The sequence below is a fragment of the Heterocephalus glaber genome, unplaced genomic scaffold (genome assembly GCF_053883595.1).
Source record: "Heterocephalus glaber isolate CG9 unplaced genomic scaffold, H.glaber_assembly_v1.0 deba00001429, whole genome shotgun sequence".
NCBI lineage: Eukaryota > Metazoa > Chordata > Mammalia > Rodentia > Bathyergidae > Heterocephalus > Heterocephalus glaber.
The window spans coordinates 33,987,920-34,006,137 of record NW_028258294.1 but is presented as its reverse complement, the minus strand read 5'-3'; the positions used below and the strand labels follow the sequence as shown (position 1 = coordinate 34,006,137).

Here is an 18,218-nt window from a genome sequence, read left to right as displayed (position 1 = left end):
ACCCACCCTGCTTGAATGTTGTCTTTGAATGCCTAAATCATTTCCCTCCAAAGGTAGGTTGACCCTGGCTCATATCAGGCAGGGAGGGAGGGAAGGAGGGAAAAAGTGAGCCAGACAAGAAACACACTACCCTTTCCTTTTCTCCAACAGCCAGAGGGGGCACCCCCTGACTGACAGCTTCGGCTGCAGCTGTCTTAGACACCACAGAGTGGCCACAGCAGATATCTACCTTGACCACAGTTGGCTCAGAGCATTGATCAATCTTGGATGACTGACCTTTGGCCATTCCTGGTGACTCCAGCCTGTGACCTCAGATGACTGTGCTAGCAGGTTTGCATTTTGAACCAATTATCAGGGTTGGATCTGAACATGAACCAATCCCAGATGACTTTTTGGCAGGCTTGAAACTTGGACCAGTTCCCACTGCTACTGTACATAAGTTGTGCTCCCTTTGGCTTAGTCAAGGAGGGCTCCCTCCAGTGTGCTGACCTCCTGTGGTGCTGCACAGGTCCAAATAAAGCTTCTCTCCAGTAGCTGTATAAATCTGAGCATTTTTATCCTGTGTAGAGTGGACAGAGCAGATCCCATTAAAAAGAGCTGTAAATATTCAGAAGAGTTCGAGAGACCAATGGCAGTGAGCAGGATCAAAAGACATGATCAATGGAGATCAATGGCAGAGACTGGCAGTGACTGGCAGCAATAACTGGCATCAGCTGGTCAATTGGTATTGACTGGTGGCAATATAAGGTGGCAGGTGACTGGTGTTAACTGGCTAACTGGTGGTGGCAGCTGGCAGCCATTGTCAGTGTTTGCCAGAGATCTGCAGAGCTCATCAGGGAGCACCAGAGATGCAGCAGAAGCTGTTGGGAAAGCTGCCAAGGGTTAGCTTTGGCTGCTGAGAAGCTGATAAAGGTAGCTGAGAGCCCCAGAGCTGTAACACTAAAGGTCAAGGGCCATTGCCACTTAAAGCCAGGAGCTTCTAACTGAGCTGCATTTTTGCCAATTTGTAGTTTCCATCCAAACTGAGCAAAAGAACCCTCAACTGATTTGCAACAAAGAAAGAAGGCCTGAGTAGGAATGAGATTTGACCACTCTGGCTTCCTTGTTTGCAACACACTGTTGTCCTAACTCAGCAGAACTGGTCTCCATGTCTCCTTTTTCCTCTGCCTCTACTTTAAGAAATGCTTCCTCAGTACCCTTCATCTCCAGGTCAAAGAATAAAGGGTAAGTTCTTAGCAAGTCAACTCAGAGATTTCAGCTGATGCCAAAGATTTCACACATCTGTTTAATGATAACAGCCATACAAGTATCAATAATAAGTGATAGGTAGCAGTAGTCATGCCAACAGTAGGACAATACATTTTACATTGCAACTGGTTCCTTGCTCCACTAGCCTTGGGTATGGATGGAGGAGAGGGCTAGTCAGGCCCTTTCCTCCTCCATTCACCCCTTAGTGTTCTGGGCTCTCATGAAAGAGCCACTTCCATTCGGTAGAGAGCGAGAGAGAGGTTCCTTCTCAGTTCTGCAATGCCTCTGATGCCTGGTCCACTGGCTGGTCCTGTTCAGTGCACTGTGTCACTCCTGGGGGTGGCTGAGCTAAGGCAGCTGACTTCCTTCTGGGTACCTCTGGGCTGTGGGGTCTCTTTCAGGAACAGAGGCCCTTTGGTGATTCAAGCAATCCTGAGACTGCAGGAAGACACCTGTGCCCAAGGGGGCTCTTGCTCTGAGTCTGATTTTTGGTGGTCTCCAGGTAGGCAGTGCAGGGGGAAGCAGCTCAGCACTGCAGAGGGACAGCAGTGTTACATCTCAGACTAGAATGAAAAAGAAGGATGAAGAGAAAGTCATAGGATTTAAAACTGGGCAAATTGGTGACGAGTGCAAGATTATCTTCCCTTGCTGAAGTTCTTTGCCCTCTCTCTCTCTACTCTCCAGGGACTAGGAAGTCTCCTAAACTCTCCCACCCTCTTCCTTATCAGAATCTCTCTGGAAAGGATCTGATAGTCTCTTTCTGTTAGAAAATAGAGAATGATAAATCTCCGTGTGTTCCATACTTTAAGGTACATGTATCTAACAGGAATCTCTGACCTAAGGAATTACAGTCTTAATGGTGGAATCTCAGGCTGACAGCTTGTTGGGAGGGAAGCTTATCTGAGATGTAAAGTGTTGCAGATCCATTGAAGTCAAATCTAAGGATGGAGGGTGGAGGAAGAGAGGGAGGGCATCACAGTGCCACAGACATGCTCACCTTCCGCACATTGTGGATCCAGTTGAGATAGGATGTGACCTTGGTGTACACTCCTGGGGTACTTGGGCCCCCACAGCCGTGGCCCCAGCTCACAATGCCTACCACCTGCCACTGCTCAGAGTGGTACATCAGGGGCCCACCGCTGTCACCCTGTGAGAGGTCAGGATAGGAGCTGCTGGGAGGGCAGGGCAGGGCCGGGGTGGCCTCCTTCCTCCTCTCCCTAACCTGGCCCATTTGCTCCCCTGCACTCCCCAGCACTCTCTAATCTTCAACCCTCTCCATGCTCACGTTGTTTCTGCATCTCAAATGCTGTTTCCTCCTGGGGCAAAGGGGCTCTGTCTGTGGTCAAATAAGTTGTGGGTTGGCTGTTGCCATTGCTCAGGGAGGCACAACTCACACCAGCAAAATGAAGGCTCTGAAGGGCCCCTTCCTCTAAGGAAGCCTGGTTGTCTTTGTTTCACTGGGTAGTTCCTAAGTTGATCTAACACCACTTACAGAGTGCCAATTTTGTATTAGGAACTTTTTTTTTTAAAATTAAATTCTTTTATTGGTACATTGTAGGTATACAACACAATTACATTTCTCATTGGGAATTGTACCTTTACATAATGCATCCTGGTTCTTATTTTTTCCCCATTCCTAGCCCTCCCTTCATGCCCTCCACCCTTTCCTATTTACAAAGACTTTATTTCCATTTTTTCCATTTCTCATCATTTTCCCTTTCCCTTCTTTCCTTTCCCCTGCCCCTCCCACTACCCCTACCCCTTTGGACCTTTTCTTCCTATTTTGCATTATCGATTATTCATTCTAATCATTGGTACATTTTAGGTATACAATATAATGACATTCATCATTGGAAATTTGCACCTTTATATAGTCTCTCTTGGTTCTTATTTTTCACCCTTGCCCAGCCCTCCCTTCAACCCCTCCATTCCTCCCTATTTACAAAGATTTTGTTCCTATTTTTCCATTTTCTCATATTAATCCCATTCCCTTCTATCCTTTCCCCTAGCCCTCCCACTTCCTTCCCCTTTGCCCCTTTTCTTCCTATTTAACATTACCTATTATACATTTAGTCCTTATTTACACTTTCAGTTTCTCACACCAGAGAAACTCTTCGGTATTTATTCTTGTGTGTCCTATTTATTTCACTTAAGAGTATTGCCTCAATGTGCAAAAAAAACATTTTTTTTTTGGTACCAGGTACTGTTGTGGGAAATTGAGGTTCAATTAATGAAGAAAAAGCCCCTAAAGATCTCTTCTCTCAGGAAGCTTAGAATCAAATGGGATGAGAGAGCCAGTAAACAAGCAAATAACAAACAAAAAGTAAATGTCAGATAGTGAAAAATGCACGCCTGTGAGTCATCTTATTTCTGGCTTCCATCTTCTGAACCCATTAACACTACAGCCCAGCTGCCTGTGTATGCATGTCCATCCCCATTGCTGTGAGCTCCCCCAGGGCAGACACTGTTCTCCAAACCCCGATGTTTACAGCACACAAGAGATGGCTGAGAGATGTCTCTTTAATGAAGGATTTTAATGACCAGTGTGGGATTGGGAATAGAGTTAGGAATTTTAATGAAAATGGTCTGAAGATCCTTTGGGAAGTATAGGTGTTGAGGGGATTGCTAAGCAGCCCTGATGGCCAGTAGGGTTGGGAGGAGACATGCACCAGGACTTATCCAGAACAAGATGCTTTTTTCCAGTAAAGTTTAGCATCTTAGGACAGTCATGAGAAAAGAGACCTGGCATCCCTGTCCTCGAGGGGTTCATAATAATACTGTAGAGGATTGAAAACTAAGGGTGGATGGGGAAGGTGAGTAAAATCATCTTTGTACAGGAACAAGACATTTGAAATCCTTCTGTTTGTTTGGATCCATTTATCCATCTACCCACTCACTCATCCATTCTTATCTCTTGATCTTACTATATTCATTTCTTCCCATCCTGTTTTTCTTCCTCCCTTCATCACACATCAAGTGTCCACCATAGATGAAGTGTCATGTGAGGTATGCAGCGTTTGGGTTTTTACATCTCTCTAGGATCTGCATCCCTAGCATAGAACTCCCCACAAACCTTGGAGGCCCCACCTGGCAGGTGTCCACACCACCACCTGGGACGCCTGCACACAGCATCTTCTCAGTGACTTCTCCCTGGTATGCATCCTCTGCATTGCACCGGGCACTGTCAATGACCTGGACTGAAGCCTGCAGTAGAGTGTCAGACATCTTCCCTGGGAGGTTGAAACACATTCTTGTTCTTATCTTCTATTTCCAGCCCAGGTTAATTCCCTGGGTCACCAAAGCTCTTTGCTTTATGTCAAGAACCCTGGGGCTTGGTCTTCCAGAATGGACTTTTCTGAAGGTTGATTCTCCTTCCCATCATCTATGGGAACTTCTCCCTTGTACAAGGACATCTCCTGCCCTACATGATGTTTTTTTTTCTAGTAAAGTTTGACAGTCACAGAGAAAAAAGACCTAGCCCAGGACTTACCTCCATTCTGCTCTGTAAAGCCCCATCCAACAACCCAGAGTGGGGTGGCTGAAGCAAGTTCCTCGTCAAAGAATGGCAGGCAGATGGGCCTGACTGTGCCTACCAAGAGCAGAGAGGAAGAGGAAGACCCTCTATTAATGATGTTTTAAAAACTGTGTGTTTTATGTAGCTTTGACATGTTGAGGAACTTACTGATCTGGGAGAGACTTGGTTAACTAATTCCTAGAGATAAGAAACCTCTGTCTCTCACCATGCACTAAACTAAAATCAAAATGGATTAAAGATCTAAATATTAAAGTAGAAATGCTGAATCAGCTGGAACAGAGGTTAGGTAGAACTCTTGAAGACATCGGTGTAGGAAAAGATTTTATGAACAAAATCTCAGTTGCCCATGAACTAGCACAAACAATCAACAGGTGGGATCTCTTCTTATCAAAAAGCTCCTGCACAGCAAGAGAAACTACTAACAGAGTGAAGAGACAACCCACAATGTGGGAAAAAATCTTCACCTGCTGTTCCTCAGACAAAGGTCTACTATCTAGAATCTATAAAGAACTTAAAAAAGTCAGACCTCCCAAATTTAAAAACTCAGTCCAAAAATGGGCATCTGAAATGAACAGACATTTCTCAGACAAAGAAGTAGAAATAGCAAATAAACATATGAAAAAATGTTCAACATTGCTGGTCATTCAAGAGATGCAAATGAAAACAATGCTGAGATTCCACCTCGCTCCAGAAAGAATGGCTGCTAACATGAAATCAACCAGTAACAAATGCTGGTGGGGCTGTGGGGAAAGAGGAACCCTGCTCCACTGCTGGTGGGATTGTAGACTGGTGCAACCACTGTGGAAATCAGTATGGAGATACCTCAAAGAACTAGGACTGGAAGTTCCATTTGACCCTGCTATTCCCCTGCTGGGGATCTTCCCCAAAGAATTAAAAGAATCATACCACAGTGATATATGTGCACCCATGTTCATAGCAGCACAATTTGTAATAGCTAAAACTTGGAAGCCGCCCAATTGCCCATCAACTGGAGACTGGATAAAGAAAATATGTTTTTTATAAAATGGAGTACTACTCAGCCATAAAAAATGAGAAATTAGAGACATTTATAGCTAAATGGATGCACATTGAGGCAATACTCTTAAGTGAAATAAATAGGACACACATGTGTAAATACTAAACAGTTTCCCTTGTGTGAGAAACTGAAAGTGTAAATAAGGACTAAAAGGTATAATAGATAATGTGAAATAGGAAGGAAAGGGGCATAGGGGAAGGGGAAGTGGGAGGGGTAAGGGAAAGGAAAGAGGGGAATGGAATTAATATGAGAAAATGAAAAAATGGAAACAAAGTCTTTGTAAATAGGAAGGGATGGAGGGGTTGAAGGGAGGAGAGGGGAAGGGGGAAAAATAAGAACAAAGAGAGATTATGTAAAGGTGCAAATTTCCAATGATGAATGTCATTATATTGTGTACCTAAAATGTACCAATAAGATAAAATTAAAAAAAATATAAATTAATGGTAAAGAATTTTTAAATCCATAATTTACTTAATAAAAATAAATTTAAGATCTTCAAGAAAAAAAAAAAACCTCTGGCCTGTGAGCATGCTCTTAATGTACAAACCAACCAAAGCAAAGCACCCCCCCTGCCCAGCCACCTCCTTTGTCTAACTGTCACACACAAAACCAGTATTTTCTTCTTCCTTATGTCACCCCAGGGCCAGGACCTTGACAACTAAAGATGAACCTGTTTGGCTTAGAAAATTATTTTCACTATCCTGTTCCAAGCTTGCTTAAATTCACCTACCCAACCTTGCAGTGCCTGGAACCACAGTCAGCACTCCAGGCTGTGCCCAACCCTCCGCCCCAAGCTGCAACTGACCTGGTATTTCCCCACAGGGGCCTGCATGCCCCCTTCTCCCAGAAACTGTAGGTAGTAAACTCTCCTTTCAAAGGCAGTTGTCTCTATGTCTGTCACCTTACCAGGGCTGATTAAAGCAAATTCCAGTCAAAAACCATGAAAGAGAATTAGGTTTCAGGACACCCTGGCAGCTAAGCCCTCTGATGGGAACCCACTACTTGTTCTGTGGGATTCTAGGAGAAGTGTATGAAAAAAAAGAGTCTGTGGTCAAATAAATTTTGAAAATGTGGACTCGAGTCAAGCATGGTGGTCCATGCCTATAATCCCAACATTCTGGGAGGCTGGGACAGGAGGACTGTGAGTGAAAGTTAGAGCCCAGCCTGGGCAACTTGGTAAGACCCTGCTTCAACCAAAAAAAAAAGGAGATACAGCTATGTGTGAAGGCCCTGGGTTCTGCCCTCAGTATCCCATCCCCCAAGAAAAAGTGGGTTTCATACAATAGAAGAGGTCCTTTAAAACACTTTTCATACCTTTAATATGTTAATATGCTCCAAGAATGGAATTACACTATGACAATGATTCCTAAACTCACTTGACTCTTTCTCTGGGTGCCTATGTCCTGTGGCCCCCTCACGGTTGGAAACACTAATCTAAAAATCACTCAATATAAGCATGGGACAGCTAACGGAACTGTTGAAAGATTCTATGAGGTGCCTTAGAAGTAATGAGCTCCCCACTCGAGCAGCAGCACAATGATGCATTGGCAGGGATATTGTTAGGCTCTTGGGCGCTGCTTGCGAGTGAGTGGGTAATGGACAAAGTGATCCTTTAAAAAGGTCCCTTACAACTCCAAGATTGGGTGAATCTGATTCTCATGTGTGCTCCAAATGGAGAAAAGAGACTTTGGAGGAATCTGTGGCAGGGGATGGTGTGCTGACAGATGGCGGCTCGAGGGGGAGGTGATCATGTGACACTGGGCCGATGTGTTAGTCAGAAACAGATGGGCAAGCTGAGGTCTTGAGAGGGAAAGTGCACTCAAGTCCACTAAGTGGTCTAGAGGCAGAGTGAGTGCAGAAGCGGCCAGAGGGGCTTGGGTCTCTGTCCCTAGACACCACTGCTCACCTGATGTCTGGGTTTTGTTTGTTTGTTTGTTTGTTTTTGGTACCGGGGATCCAACTTGGGTCCTTGTGCTTGCAAGGCAGGCAACAGAACCACTGAGCTAAATCCCCAGCCCAACCACTGCTCACCTGAGAATGTAAGGGGGAGCTGTAGCCTTACGAGGGCGATGTCTTTCTCTTTGGGGTATGAGTTATTTTGCTCAGCAATGAAGATCTTGGCCACAGGCAGAGATGGGAAATTGTCCAGTTTGTCAAAGCCAGCCCTCACTTTCCAGTTGTACAAATCGAGATGTTTCCTGGGGGAAGACAAAGCTCGCTTTATGCCTGAGCCAAACTCAAGGAGGTGTGGGTAAGGGCTGGCTTCCCGGGGTCCTGTGGATGGGGCTGCCTAATATGATGTTGGGAATATGGGGGTACCAAGGTAAAGAAGGGAAGTCAGAGGAGTTACCTTCCAGGAGCCAAGTTCTTAAAAGGGGATTTGAAGGGCTGGGGATTTAGCTCAGTGGTTTTGCCACCTGCTGCACAAGCGCAAGGACCCAAGTTCAGGCTGGCCTTGAACTTACTATGCAGCCCCAGCTAGCCTCAAACTTGATCCTCCTGTCTTAGCCTCCCAAGTGCTGGGACAATAGGCATGCCTCACCATGCCTGGCTCCCCATCCTTGTTCCATCTGTGTTACTCATGTGGTGCTCATATTGTGGTCAGTCATGTATGAGTGCGTCTGTCTTTCTTCCCACACCAGACACAGTTTAGTGTGCAGTTCTTCCAGGAAAGGATTTATAGTTCTTACCAGATTCTCAAAAAAGCTAAGAACACCTGGCCTGGCCTGGGTGTGCCTGAAGGCAGTGATAGGGTCTGTCCCATGCACTGGGTTTAGTTCCGGGCAGGCAATAATGAGATGCTGAATGACTGAAAGTGAGGAGGGCCTGGATGTGGCCCTTCCCAGGGATATGGCCAAGTCTGTCTCTGCTGAACCTGAAGGGAGACTACACCTGTTTAAATTTCTGGGCAAAATGAGGGAATGACAGTGATTCTAGATCTTAGGACCACTTCCTGGAAGATTGGCAAGGAGGGAATGAGTTTTCAGGACCCCAGGGAGGTGGGAAGAGTTTTCATGGAGTGAAGGATATGGGGGGTGGGCTGTAGTGAGTGAGAACCCTGGCTATCTGATAGCTTTCCACGACGTAGAGGTCAAGCTTGGGACCACTACCTTCTGCTCAGACCCCCGTACCTAGCAAAGGGCATTCTGGCCTCCACACCCTGGCAGTGGTCTCCAGGGGAGGTGAGTGGGCAATGGAAAGTAAGTCAGAGGTGGGCCCTTCGTGGCCTTGATCCCTGGGGCCTTACCTGAAGCAGTGGGCTGCTGTGAGGATCCAGTAGGGGTCCAGGATGCTCCCTCCACAGATGTGCTGCTTGTTGTACTGGATGCTGACTTGCCAAGGCCAAGAATCCACAGATGCATGCTGCCCACCCACCACCCGAGGAGTCTTTGCGCTGCTCCCACAGGCTGAACTCAGCAGTGAGGAGGGAGAAGAGGAAGTCAGGCTGGGGGTGGGGATACAGCCTGAGAAAACACCTCTGCCCCTCAGGACTGGTACTGGAGGGTGGAGAGGACTGGCCGGTCTTGAATTGTTCATGAGGAGATACTGAGTGTCCCAGACTGGAGGCTTTTCCTCAAATTTCCCTCTCTTTTTTGGCACTGTGTGTTGTTCAGAGTTTAGATTGTGCACATGGGTGTGTCCTCTGTGCTGGGAGTTTATGACCTTGCAACTGAACAGGGATTGCAGAATGACAAAAGCCCTGCCCAGGCAGAGTGTCCCGAGCCTCTCCCACTGAGTAAGAGTAAGCAGATGTCTGCAAGCTACTTTGGCATCAGGAAGTAGGAAGAAAGCTGCAGAAACAGATCTTCCCATCCCAAACTCACCTTTCTCCAAGGTCCTTCTTCCTGTGAAGGGCAGCTCGCAATCTGCCCACCTGCCTTCCCCCTCACATCCACATGTTCTCACATCCAACCTTTGACCCCTGTTAAATCTTCCAATCCCACCTCCCCATCCTATTCTTTGCCTCTCTAACCCTTCTGGCAGCCCTGCTGCAATGGTCCTTACAAGAGAGAGAGACACCCTTTTCCATGTGCCTGGCACTGTGCTAGGTGGGGGCTTTTCAAAGGCTGTCTGATTTCAAACACTGTCGCTTTGCTCTCTCACACAAAGCCCCTTTGTTGGTAGGGCAGAGTTTAAACTCTCCCTGACAGCCTCCTGTTGTCTTTTTTCGGAGGTGCTGGGATTGAATTTGGGGCCTCATACATGCCAGGCAAGTGCTCTACCACTGAGCTACATTTCTAGCCCCTCTGCTGTCTTCATATAAAGTTTCCTTCTAGCCTGTTTCATTTCCTTGTAGCTCCCTGCTGTGGTTGGATATGGTTTAAATATGTCCCCCAAAGCTTCATGTCTGAGACCTCTGTCCTCAGTGGTAGTGTTGAGGTGATGGGACCTTTCAGAGTGGAGCCTGGTGGCCCTTAGGACACTGAGGAGCTGCCCTCAGAAGAGATGAAGAGGATTCTCATAAGATCTCTGGGCTCTTATGAGAGTGAGTTGTGATAAGAACCAGCCCAACCCCTGTATCACTCTCTGTCTTCCTATTTTGTGATGTGATTTCTCACTCTTGTGTGTACTTCTGCCATGATTCACTATCTGAAGTTAGGCCCTCACCAGAGGGCAAACCAATGGGCCTTACTTGATTTTTACCTTCAAAACTGTGAGCTAAATAAACCTCTTTTCTTTATAAATTTAGCCTGTCTCAGGTATTTCATTATAGTAATGAAAAACTAATACAGTACACTGTATTGAAAACTAATACTAGTACAGTACACTGAGGTCACAGGTTGTGATCAGATGGTAGAAGAGAGTTCTTAACTTCAGCCACTTGAAGGAGAACTAACCTACAAGCCCAATGGCTGAAGAACAAAAGTCAGGTTGAAGTAGAGTGAAACTTGGATTCTGGGAGATTTAGGAATGAAGAGGAAGGTCTTCCTCCCTGCTCATTGCTGGCCCAGCCCCAGATCCTCAGAGACGGAGCATACTCACCAAGGCAGTGCAGGGAAACCAGGGAGCCTGAGACACAGGGTCTGCAAGAGAGCACAGGGCCCTGTGGGTTCCACTTCCCCCTTGGGTAGGAGGGAGGGACTCAGACCTTGTGACAATGTTGATTCGAATCCCTTCCCAATATCTGGGAAATCTGGAACCTGCATAATGGGGACTATATAGAAACTGCATTAACACTCAGTGCAATTTGATTTGATCCAACACCCTCATTAATGAGCATCTACTATGTGGAGGGCTCTGCTCAGTTCAAAGCCCAGCTCAGGCTCCTGGCAGCCTGAGCAGGAAAAGAACAGTGTGCAGAAGAATCTGCTGTGCTGCAGGCTTTCCAAATGGAAGAATAGGATTTTAATGGCATTCGAGGCAGTCATTCTACTACTAACCCTGTCCTTTTCAAGATTTATTCTGATGAATAAGCAGTCCTCGGAAACATCCTTGAATGCTAAGGAGCCAGCATCCTCTCTAAATCACCCTGCTGCGGTGTGACAGATTTCATTTAGATGCTGTGTTCTAATGCAGGGTGGTGATGTGAGAACCACAGGGCCTTTCCCCTGGAGCACTGGGAATGTCGCAAAGTCCTATTTTGGCTCTGGTAAGTGGTGGGGAGAGACAAAGTGACTTTTGGAAAGTGGTCTGTTGGGCAATTTTTAGGGAATATAAGGCAGTAGCAAGAGACATTTGGCTTTCTATTCAAATTGATAGAAAGGTCAGTTTATTCACTGCTCTGCCTTTGAGTAGGACAGCATGCTTTGTCTAGCTGTCCATTGTATTAAAAAAGTCAACACAGAAAACCTCCCAGAGATGTGATGCTATAGCTCTCTGCACTTAATGATCTATAGCTCTAAGAGTTCTTGTTGTCTGGCTTACGTTCCTCTTGCTGCTGGTCTCTTTATACTGAGCCAGCTACAGCTCTAGCAGCCTCCTTGCATGGCCTTTGTAGGTCAGAAGGGGTCCATCACTTACCCACTTGAGTTCCGCACCCGAAGCTCTTGGTTGTTTTCTGTGACTACAATGACATCCAGATCCTGGTCCCAGCTAATCTTCACAGCTTTGAAAGTGGGTTGGCTGTGGGAGGGAGTAAGAGCTATGAGTTGGGGGGAGGTGAGAACAAGATGGCAGGAGCAGGCAGCACCAAGAGGGTGGCAGAGAATGGCAGTAGGGAACAACAGGGAAGTGGAGGTAGTGATGACCAGACTTGGGCGGGCTTGTTTTGCTATACAATAAGGACTTCCCCTTGGCATTCTGGACTCAGCCCTGGGCACAGTGCTCATGTGCCCTTGCTTTCTTGGGTGGGGACTCCTAGTCCACACCCAGAGCTCTAGAGAAATGTTAGAGATCCTCTTTTTTAATGTTCAGCTCTGTCCATGGTTCAAATGTCCCAGCAGTATTTTCTGGTTCGCAGCAGGGGGAACAAAGACTCTTGGGCAGGTCACATTCTTTTTCTGTGTCTCTCTGAGCCTCAGTTTTCTTCTTGGCAGAATGATGGATGGACCAGATGACTCCTAGGGTCACACTTATGATTTTGTGATCATAGAACAAGAGGTGATTCCAATCCAGGCAGAGGAAAGGAAGTAGAGAAATCTACCCTAAGAGAGACAATGCTGGAAATGGACATTCCCAGGAAAGTTACCTTCTATTCATCAATGATGGCCTGATGAATAATTCTAATGAAATTTGATTTTGTGGAGTCCAAGAGCTAGGTGGTTTGGTGCCTTAGTGATCTCTAGAAGGACAGAAATGGAGCCTATCCTCTTAAGAATCCCAGGAGATACCCAGGTTTTGGAATCCAGCCTCAGCCTGCTGGGCCAGGCACAGTTGATGCTGCAGTTGCCCGGACTGCAGTGGGAGGAGGGGCTGGCTGCAGCTGGGCTGGTCAGAGCAGCTGCAGGAGGAGGGGAGAATAACAGGGACAAGACATGCCTTCCAATTGCCTTGAAAATGAAGGTGCAGGGTGGGTACTGGGGGTTGCACCCATGGAAGATGGAAAGCAGCAGAAGCCTGATTACGAGACCAGGGAGGGCATATAGGCCAGGTTGATTTGTAAAGGCTGCCTCCAGCATTTATTGAAAAGGATGCTGAAGCTGCTTTAAGGATCCATGGAAGAGAGTTCTGTGATTGGTTGGTGATATCTGCATAGTAGTTATCATCTCATCTTTGGGCCCAGTTTCTCAGAATCTTGGTTTGGAACCTGCTACAGAGAGGCTAACCCACCCTGTAAATGAATACATGTGCTCTTTCCCATCTTCTCCAGGTTGGCTCTCTGAGTAATGGTTTCATGTTCCCTTCCTTATTCATGAAGCCCTATGAGAAGAGAGAATTTCCCAATGTTCAAACCAAGACCCCCCAGCCCCCTAAATGAGGGGTTTTGGGCACACAAATGCTTGTCTTCTACCTCCAAGCTACTACCTAAGTAAGTGACTTTCTCTGAGTTTACTTAGAACATAGCTATATTAATAACTATGTTTTTGGTTTTCTGCCAAGAGAATATAAATAAATATAATGCTAATTACTCTTTTTATAATTATGCACCTTCCATCCACTCCAGATTTGGAACCGCTTTTGGAATTTGTGGAGAGAGCTGGGATTGCTGTTGATGGGGCCTCAGTGAAATCAGGATCATTTCAACTAAATTTTAACCAATGGGACTTTGATAAGTAAATTAGACTTTGTACTATTGGACAGGGAAGGCTTCTTCCAAAGGACAAAGGAGTGAGGACTGAGGACAAAAAAGAAAAAGAGGACTGCAGAGGAGCTGGAACTCTGTGTGTATACAGTGTGTGTCAGTGTGTGTGCAAGTGTCTATGTATATGTATATGTGCTATGTGTCAGTGTATGTGTGAGTGTACACACATATGGATGTGTGTGTGTGAGTGTGAGTGTGTGTGTGAGTGGTGCTTGTTGGAGGGGGCTGCATACATTCTCTTGTTGGCACCCCATACTCATCCCGTGAGGCTGGCAATACTTCCCCTGATTAACTCTTGAGGAAACTGAGGCTGAGAAGCTTTACCTTCATGCTGCTTGCAAGTGAATCAAAAGAAGTTCTACCTGACTCCATTGTCTGTGTTTTGAAGATAGAAGGAGGAAGGAACAGGGAAAGGAGGAAGAGGATGCAAAGAGGAAGGAAGGAAGAAGGAGAGAAGAAAGTGCAGGGGAAAGATGACAGCCTCTGATGGCGTGGGTGGGTACCTGTCATAGCCCATCTGCCCACAGGCTATCTTGGCCAGAGCTTCTGTGAAGTTGTCATAACAAGCAGAGGCCCAGTTCCCTGTGGTTGGGTCCATCACCTGCAGTGTGGATCGGTCCTTGGAGAGGCGGACTGGGAGAGGAGGAGCCTGGGTCAGCTTGAGGGTAGGGCCCCTCTGACCCAACCCCTCAGAACTCATCATGTGACCAACTCAACTTGGCCCAACCCAGAACTGGGGACATCACGAGCACTGACACTTTTAACATCAAGGGAAGTTCCTCCATCTCACTTTGTTTAAGCTTTGTTTTGACAGTAGCTGATATATGTCTTGGTATCAACCTCCATTTTTATCTGTTGCCCTGGCACAATGAATAGCATCACCTCCTTTTGTCCTTATCGGTTTTAATGGAACAGTTACATGGTCACTCTACCCGTGGTCCACACAGCTTCATCCTGGGGAAACTTTTCAGCCAGGGACCTAGGTGTTTCTCCCTGTAAGGTCAGGGTGGAGGTTAAGTGAGAAGTTCTGTTGGTAGTATGATGGCAGGTGCTTTGAGACATTTGAATGTAATTGATAAAGAGCGAAATACACAGGAAGTCACTCAGCTCTGTCCCATCACTCATCTCTTTGGCCTTTCCTCATTAGATTCCGATTACCAGATAGATCAAGAAATAACATGCTTTTTATCCTCCGAATATCTGTTACATAGCATGTTACAGTAAACACTAATGAACTGAAGGATCGTTAATTGGTTGGATGGTCTGACATTCTCTTTTCTAGTCCTTTGGAAATAAGAGATTTCATAGGAAGGAGGAACTTCCCAAGGACAACCAAACTAGTCCTCTTTCTCAAAATCAAGCAGGTGCAGCAGGAAGTGAGACAGCCTCAGTTACAATTTCCTATCCCCTCTATCCAATCCTTAATGAGTGCATGCTCTTCATTACATGCTGGAATCTAGAGATAGACACAGCAGGGTCCTGCTCTGGTGAACCTTATTGTACAGGGATAGACAAATCAGTAGGCTGGTGCTGTATGTGACCCTGTGTACCGGAGCGGACTGCCTGCTGGGCCCACTCCCCTCATGCCCTGTCCCTACCTGGACTCACCTGTCCCAGCAGGCTGCTCAAGGAAGTTCTTGACACAGGGTTCCTCATCTTCCCCTGAGGCACAGTCGGGGTGGCCATCACACATGTGCTCCCTCGGGATGAAGTGTAGAGAGTGCTGGCAGATGAAGTAGTATTTATCCAGGATCATCTTGACTGGAAGGCAAATGCAGAGAATGGCAGAGAGGGCTGAGGGTCATGCAGGCAGCTGGGGCAGGGAGAGGCTGTATTTTTCTGAAAGTTAGCTCAGGGATTGGAAATAGGCAGATATGGGTCCAAGGCCCAGTTCTGCTGCTTACTAGCAGATCTACCTGATCCTGAGCCTCGGCCTCCTTATTTGAAAGTGGAGATAATAACACAGGCCCCAGGTCTATAAGATGGCAGAGGAGTCCGGTGTGAGAATGTGTGTGTGGGAAATTGGGAAATGGATTCTGCCGGTCTCTTACCCTGAGCTCTGGCCCAGGTAACGAGGAGACACATGGGGAACATGGGGTCCCAAGACCTAGTTCTGGCTCTGATACTTACTGTGTGCAACCTTATACCATTCACTTCCTTGGCTAGGACTCAGTTTCCTCCTCTGTACAATGGGATGGTGAGAAAGGTGGTAAGCTGGTAGTTGTGAAAATGTCTTTTAACTGTAAAGTGTAGTTCTAGAGGCTGATGTTTTTATCTGAGATTGAAAGACTCATGAAGAGATTGTTGTTTTGTTTTCTGCCTGTTGTTTTAAGATTCTGCCTGCTGCATTCACTTCCATTGCTCCTTTGCCATCTTAGGCAGGTGAGAATGCATTTAGTGTAATTAATCCCTTAGGGAACAGATATTTCCAGATGTTTCTTTGGTGATGACCCAGCCAGAGACCCTGTTAGGAAGGAATTCCTCTTTCCTAAGTGGATTCTCTCCTATCCAGCATCAGTTGGCCCTAAAAGCGGTGGCAGTAGGTTTATGATAGCCCCTACTTTTCACTGTGCTAGGAAATTTCTGTACTGTTCCTCATGTAACAGTGTGCCAGGTTGTTTCTGGCAACAACCTCAGGAGACAGGTGTCATTCTAACTTATATCACCCATAAGGAACCTAAGGATGGAAGAGTTAAGAGTTCATTTTCCAAAGCCCCATAGTGCTCATATGGTACAACCAATGTCTGTCTACCTCCCAGAAGGAGCCAAAGATTGGATCTCTTGGCCCTGATGCTCCTGCCTTGAGTGAAGTAAGAGTGAAGGAGCAGGCCAGGAATGTCCTAGACCTTCCAAGTATGGCTCATCATTAGAAGTCAGAATAAGGCAAGACTACCCCAGCCTTTTGGAACAAAGCCAGGAGACTGGGTCAGCAGTTGATAGCCAAGGAACCAAAGCATTGAGGGAGCCCAGCCCAGGGTGGAGGATTTGTTTACCACATCTGGTTCCAGAAGTGGGAGGACCCAGGGCATTGAAACCATGCAGGGTCTTCTGGAACAGCAAGAGCCCAATTCTAAATTATGATTTTGTGCCTTTCTGGCTTCCCTTGAATAAATTTGGCCTCTTCTCTTTCCACTGTGGCAGAACCTATGCTTAGAGAAAGCAAGCTTGCTTTAATATTAGTCTGGACAAGACAGGGTGGCAGATCTGTGGGGGCACTGTAGATCCACCACTGCAGTTTGGATCTGGAGTGTCCTCCAGAGACCTGGTCCCCTGAAGCATGTTACTGGGAGGTGAGGGACCTTTGGGATGGGGTCTAGTGGGAGGTCTTTAGGTCATTGGAGGCATTTCTTTTAAGGTGATTGTGGCACCTCAGCTTCTTTCTCTTTCTTTTGCTTCCTGACTCATGATGTAAGAGGGTTTGCTCTGCCCTGTAGTCCTGCCATGATGTGCTACCTTAACATAGGCCCAAAAGCAGTGGGGCAAACTGATCATGAACTGGAACCTCCAAAACAGTGAGACAAAATAACCCTTTTCTCTGTATAAGTTGACTATCTCAAGTATTTTGTTATAGTAGTAGAAAGCTGACTAACACAATCACTATCACATAGGGACAGCCAAGGTCAAGAAGAAATGATTTGAAGTTGTTTGTGTCTCATACTTATCCAAGGCTTTCAGGGATTTAGGTGGTGTTTATGTTGTGGATCTGCATTTCTACTGCCATGAGATAGAACTGGACCCACATGCTCAGAGGCCTGGGATCCTCTTCCAGATTTGTCTCTGACTGCCACACCTTTTGAGCCTAAGTGCCCCAATGAGGGGTTAGACTAGATGATCTCTAAGTGTCCTCTAACAAGGTTGGTGGCTGCCGCTGGTGCAAATGCCACCTTAGTTCCAAGTGCAAATGGGCTCCAAATAGCCAGCCCTTCCCAGGCTGCCCAGATAGTCCTGCCTGATGAGCAAGCACACACACTGAGTCACATCTCAGCATGCCGAGTGCTGACACACACTGTTGCACAACTTGGTTTTTTATCCATGCTGTCTCCTTGGTGTGCATGATATTGCTTGGAGAAAGGCAGAACATTTTATAGGTGAAGAGTTTGAGGGTAAGACAGTTTGAGGGGCCCATTTATGGTTGCACAGCAGCAAGTGGCAGAGCCAGGGTTTCTGTCTCAAGTGTTCTGATTCCTAGTCTGGTCTCCTGTCCCTTACTTCCTGCTATGGTCAGTAACCTGCTGTGACTGTGAGGATGAAGGCAAGGACTCAGTTGCAGTGTGTGGTAGCTGGAAGGGGCGCTGGGAGTCACTGGTCCTACAGTTTAATCTTATTCATCACAGAGTAGGGTGCTCAGGCGTTGGGGCTCAGACATTCCCAATGATGAAGACAGAGCTGAAGGTGGGGAGGGGTGCCACCTTCCCCGAAGTCTCCTCTGTGTCTCACTGGCAGAAATGCTTCCTGTCCTGGCAGCCCCAAGGGCTGCTCAGACCCACACAGCTGTCAATCCGCAGGAGATGGGAAGGAGGAGGCAGGGGTGGTGCCCTGTAATTGCCTGCGTGGGTTTGTGAGTGTGTCACATGTGTAGAAGAAATCTGGGACAGATGAGGAGAGATGGACGGGGGCTGAGCTCATCTTCCCCTTTCACTCTTAGAAGAAGGCTCCCTTCAAAGCAGGGGTGGATACACTTTTTCTTTTTTGTTTTTGCACAGCTTTATGTAGATCAT

General features: G+C 46.7%; 1 protein-coding gene across 5 annotated transcripts in view; it reads right to left on the bottom strand.

The window, feature by feature from the left end:
- Positions 1–1,259: 1,259 nt before the first annotated feature.
- The window catches only part of Tmprss4 (transmembrane serine protease 4), a 36,471-nt gene continuing 19,512 nt past the window's right edge, over positions 1,260–18,218 (bottom strand). For 3 of the 5 annotated variants that reach the window (XM_087212439.1, XM_087212440.1, XM_087212442.1), the window contains 10 exons: positions 15,109–15,261; positions 14,004–14,133; positions 11,781–11,882; positions 10,803–10,843; positions 9,067–9,226; positions 7,851–8,017; positions 4,739–4,837; positions 4,336–4,478; positions 2,246–2,395; positions 1,260–1,811 (listed from right to left, as the gene is read on the bottom strand). In XM_087212439.1, coding sequence (XP_087068565.1) covers positions 1,800–1,811; positions 2,246–2,395; positions 4,336–4,478; positions 4,739–4,837; positions 7,851–8,017; positions 9,067–9,226; positions 10,803–10,843; positions 11,781–11,882; positions 14,004–14,133; positions 15,109–15,261 — 1,157 coding nt within the window. In that variant the 3' untranslated portion in view covers positions 1,260–1,799. Of the gene's footprint in view, positions 1,812–2,245; positions 2,396–4,321; positions 4,479–4,738; positions 4,838–7,850; positions 8,018–9,066; positions 9,227–10,802; positions 10,844–11,780; positions 11,883–14,003; positions 14,134–15,108; positions 15,262–18,218 lie in introns of all 5 variants that reach the window. The other 2 variants (XR_015451682.1, XM_087212441.1) reach the window with 2 other exon arrangements.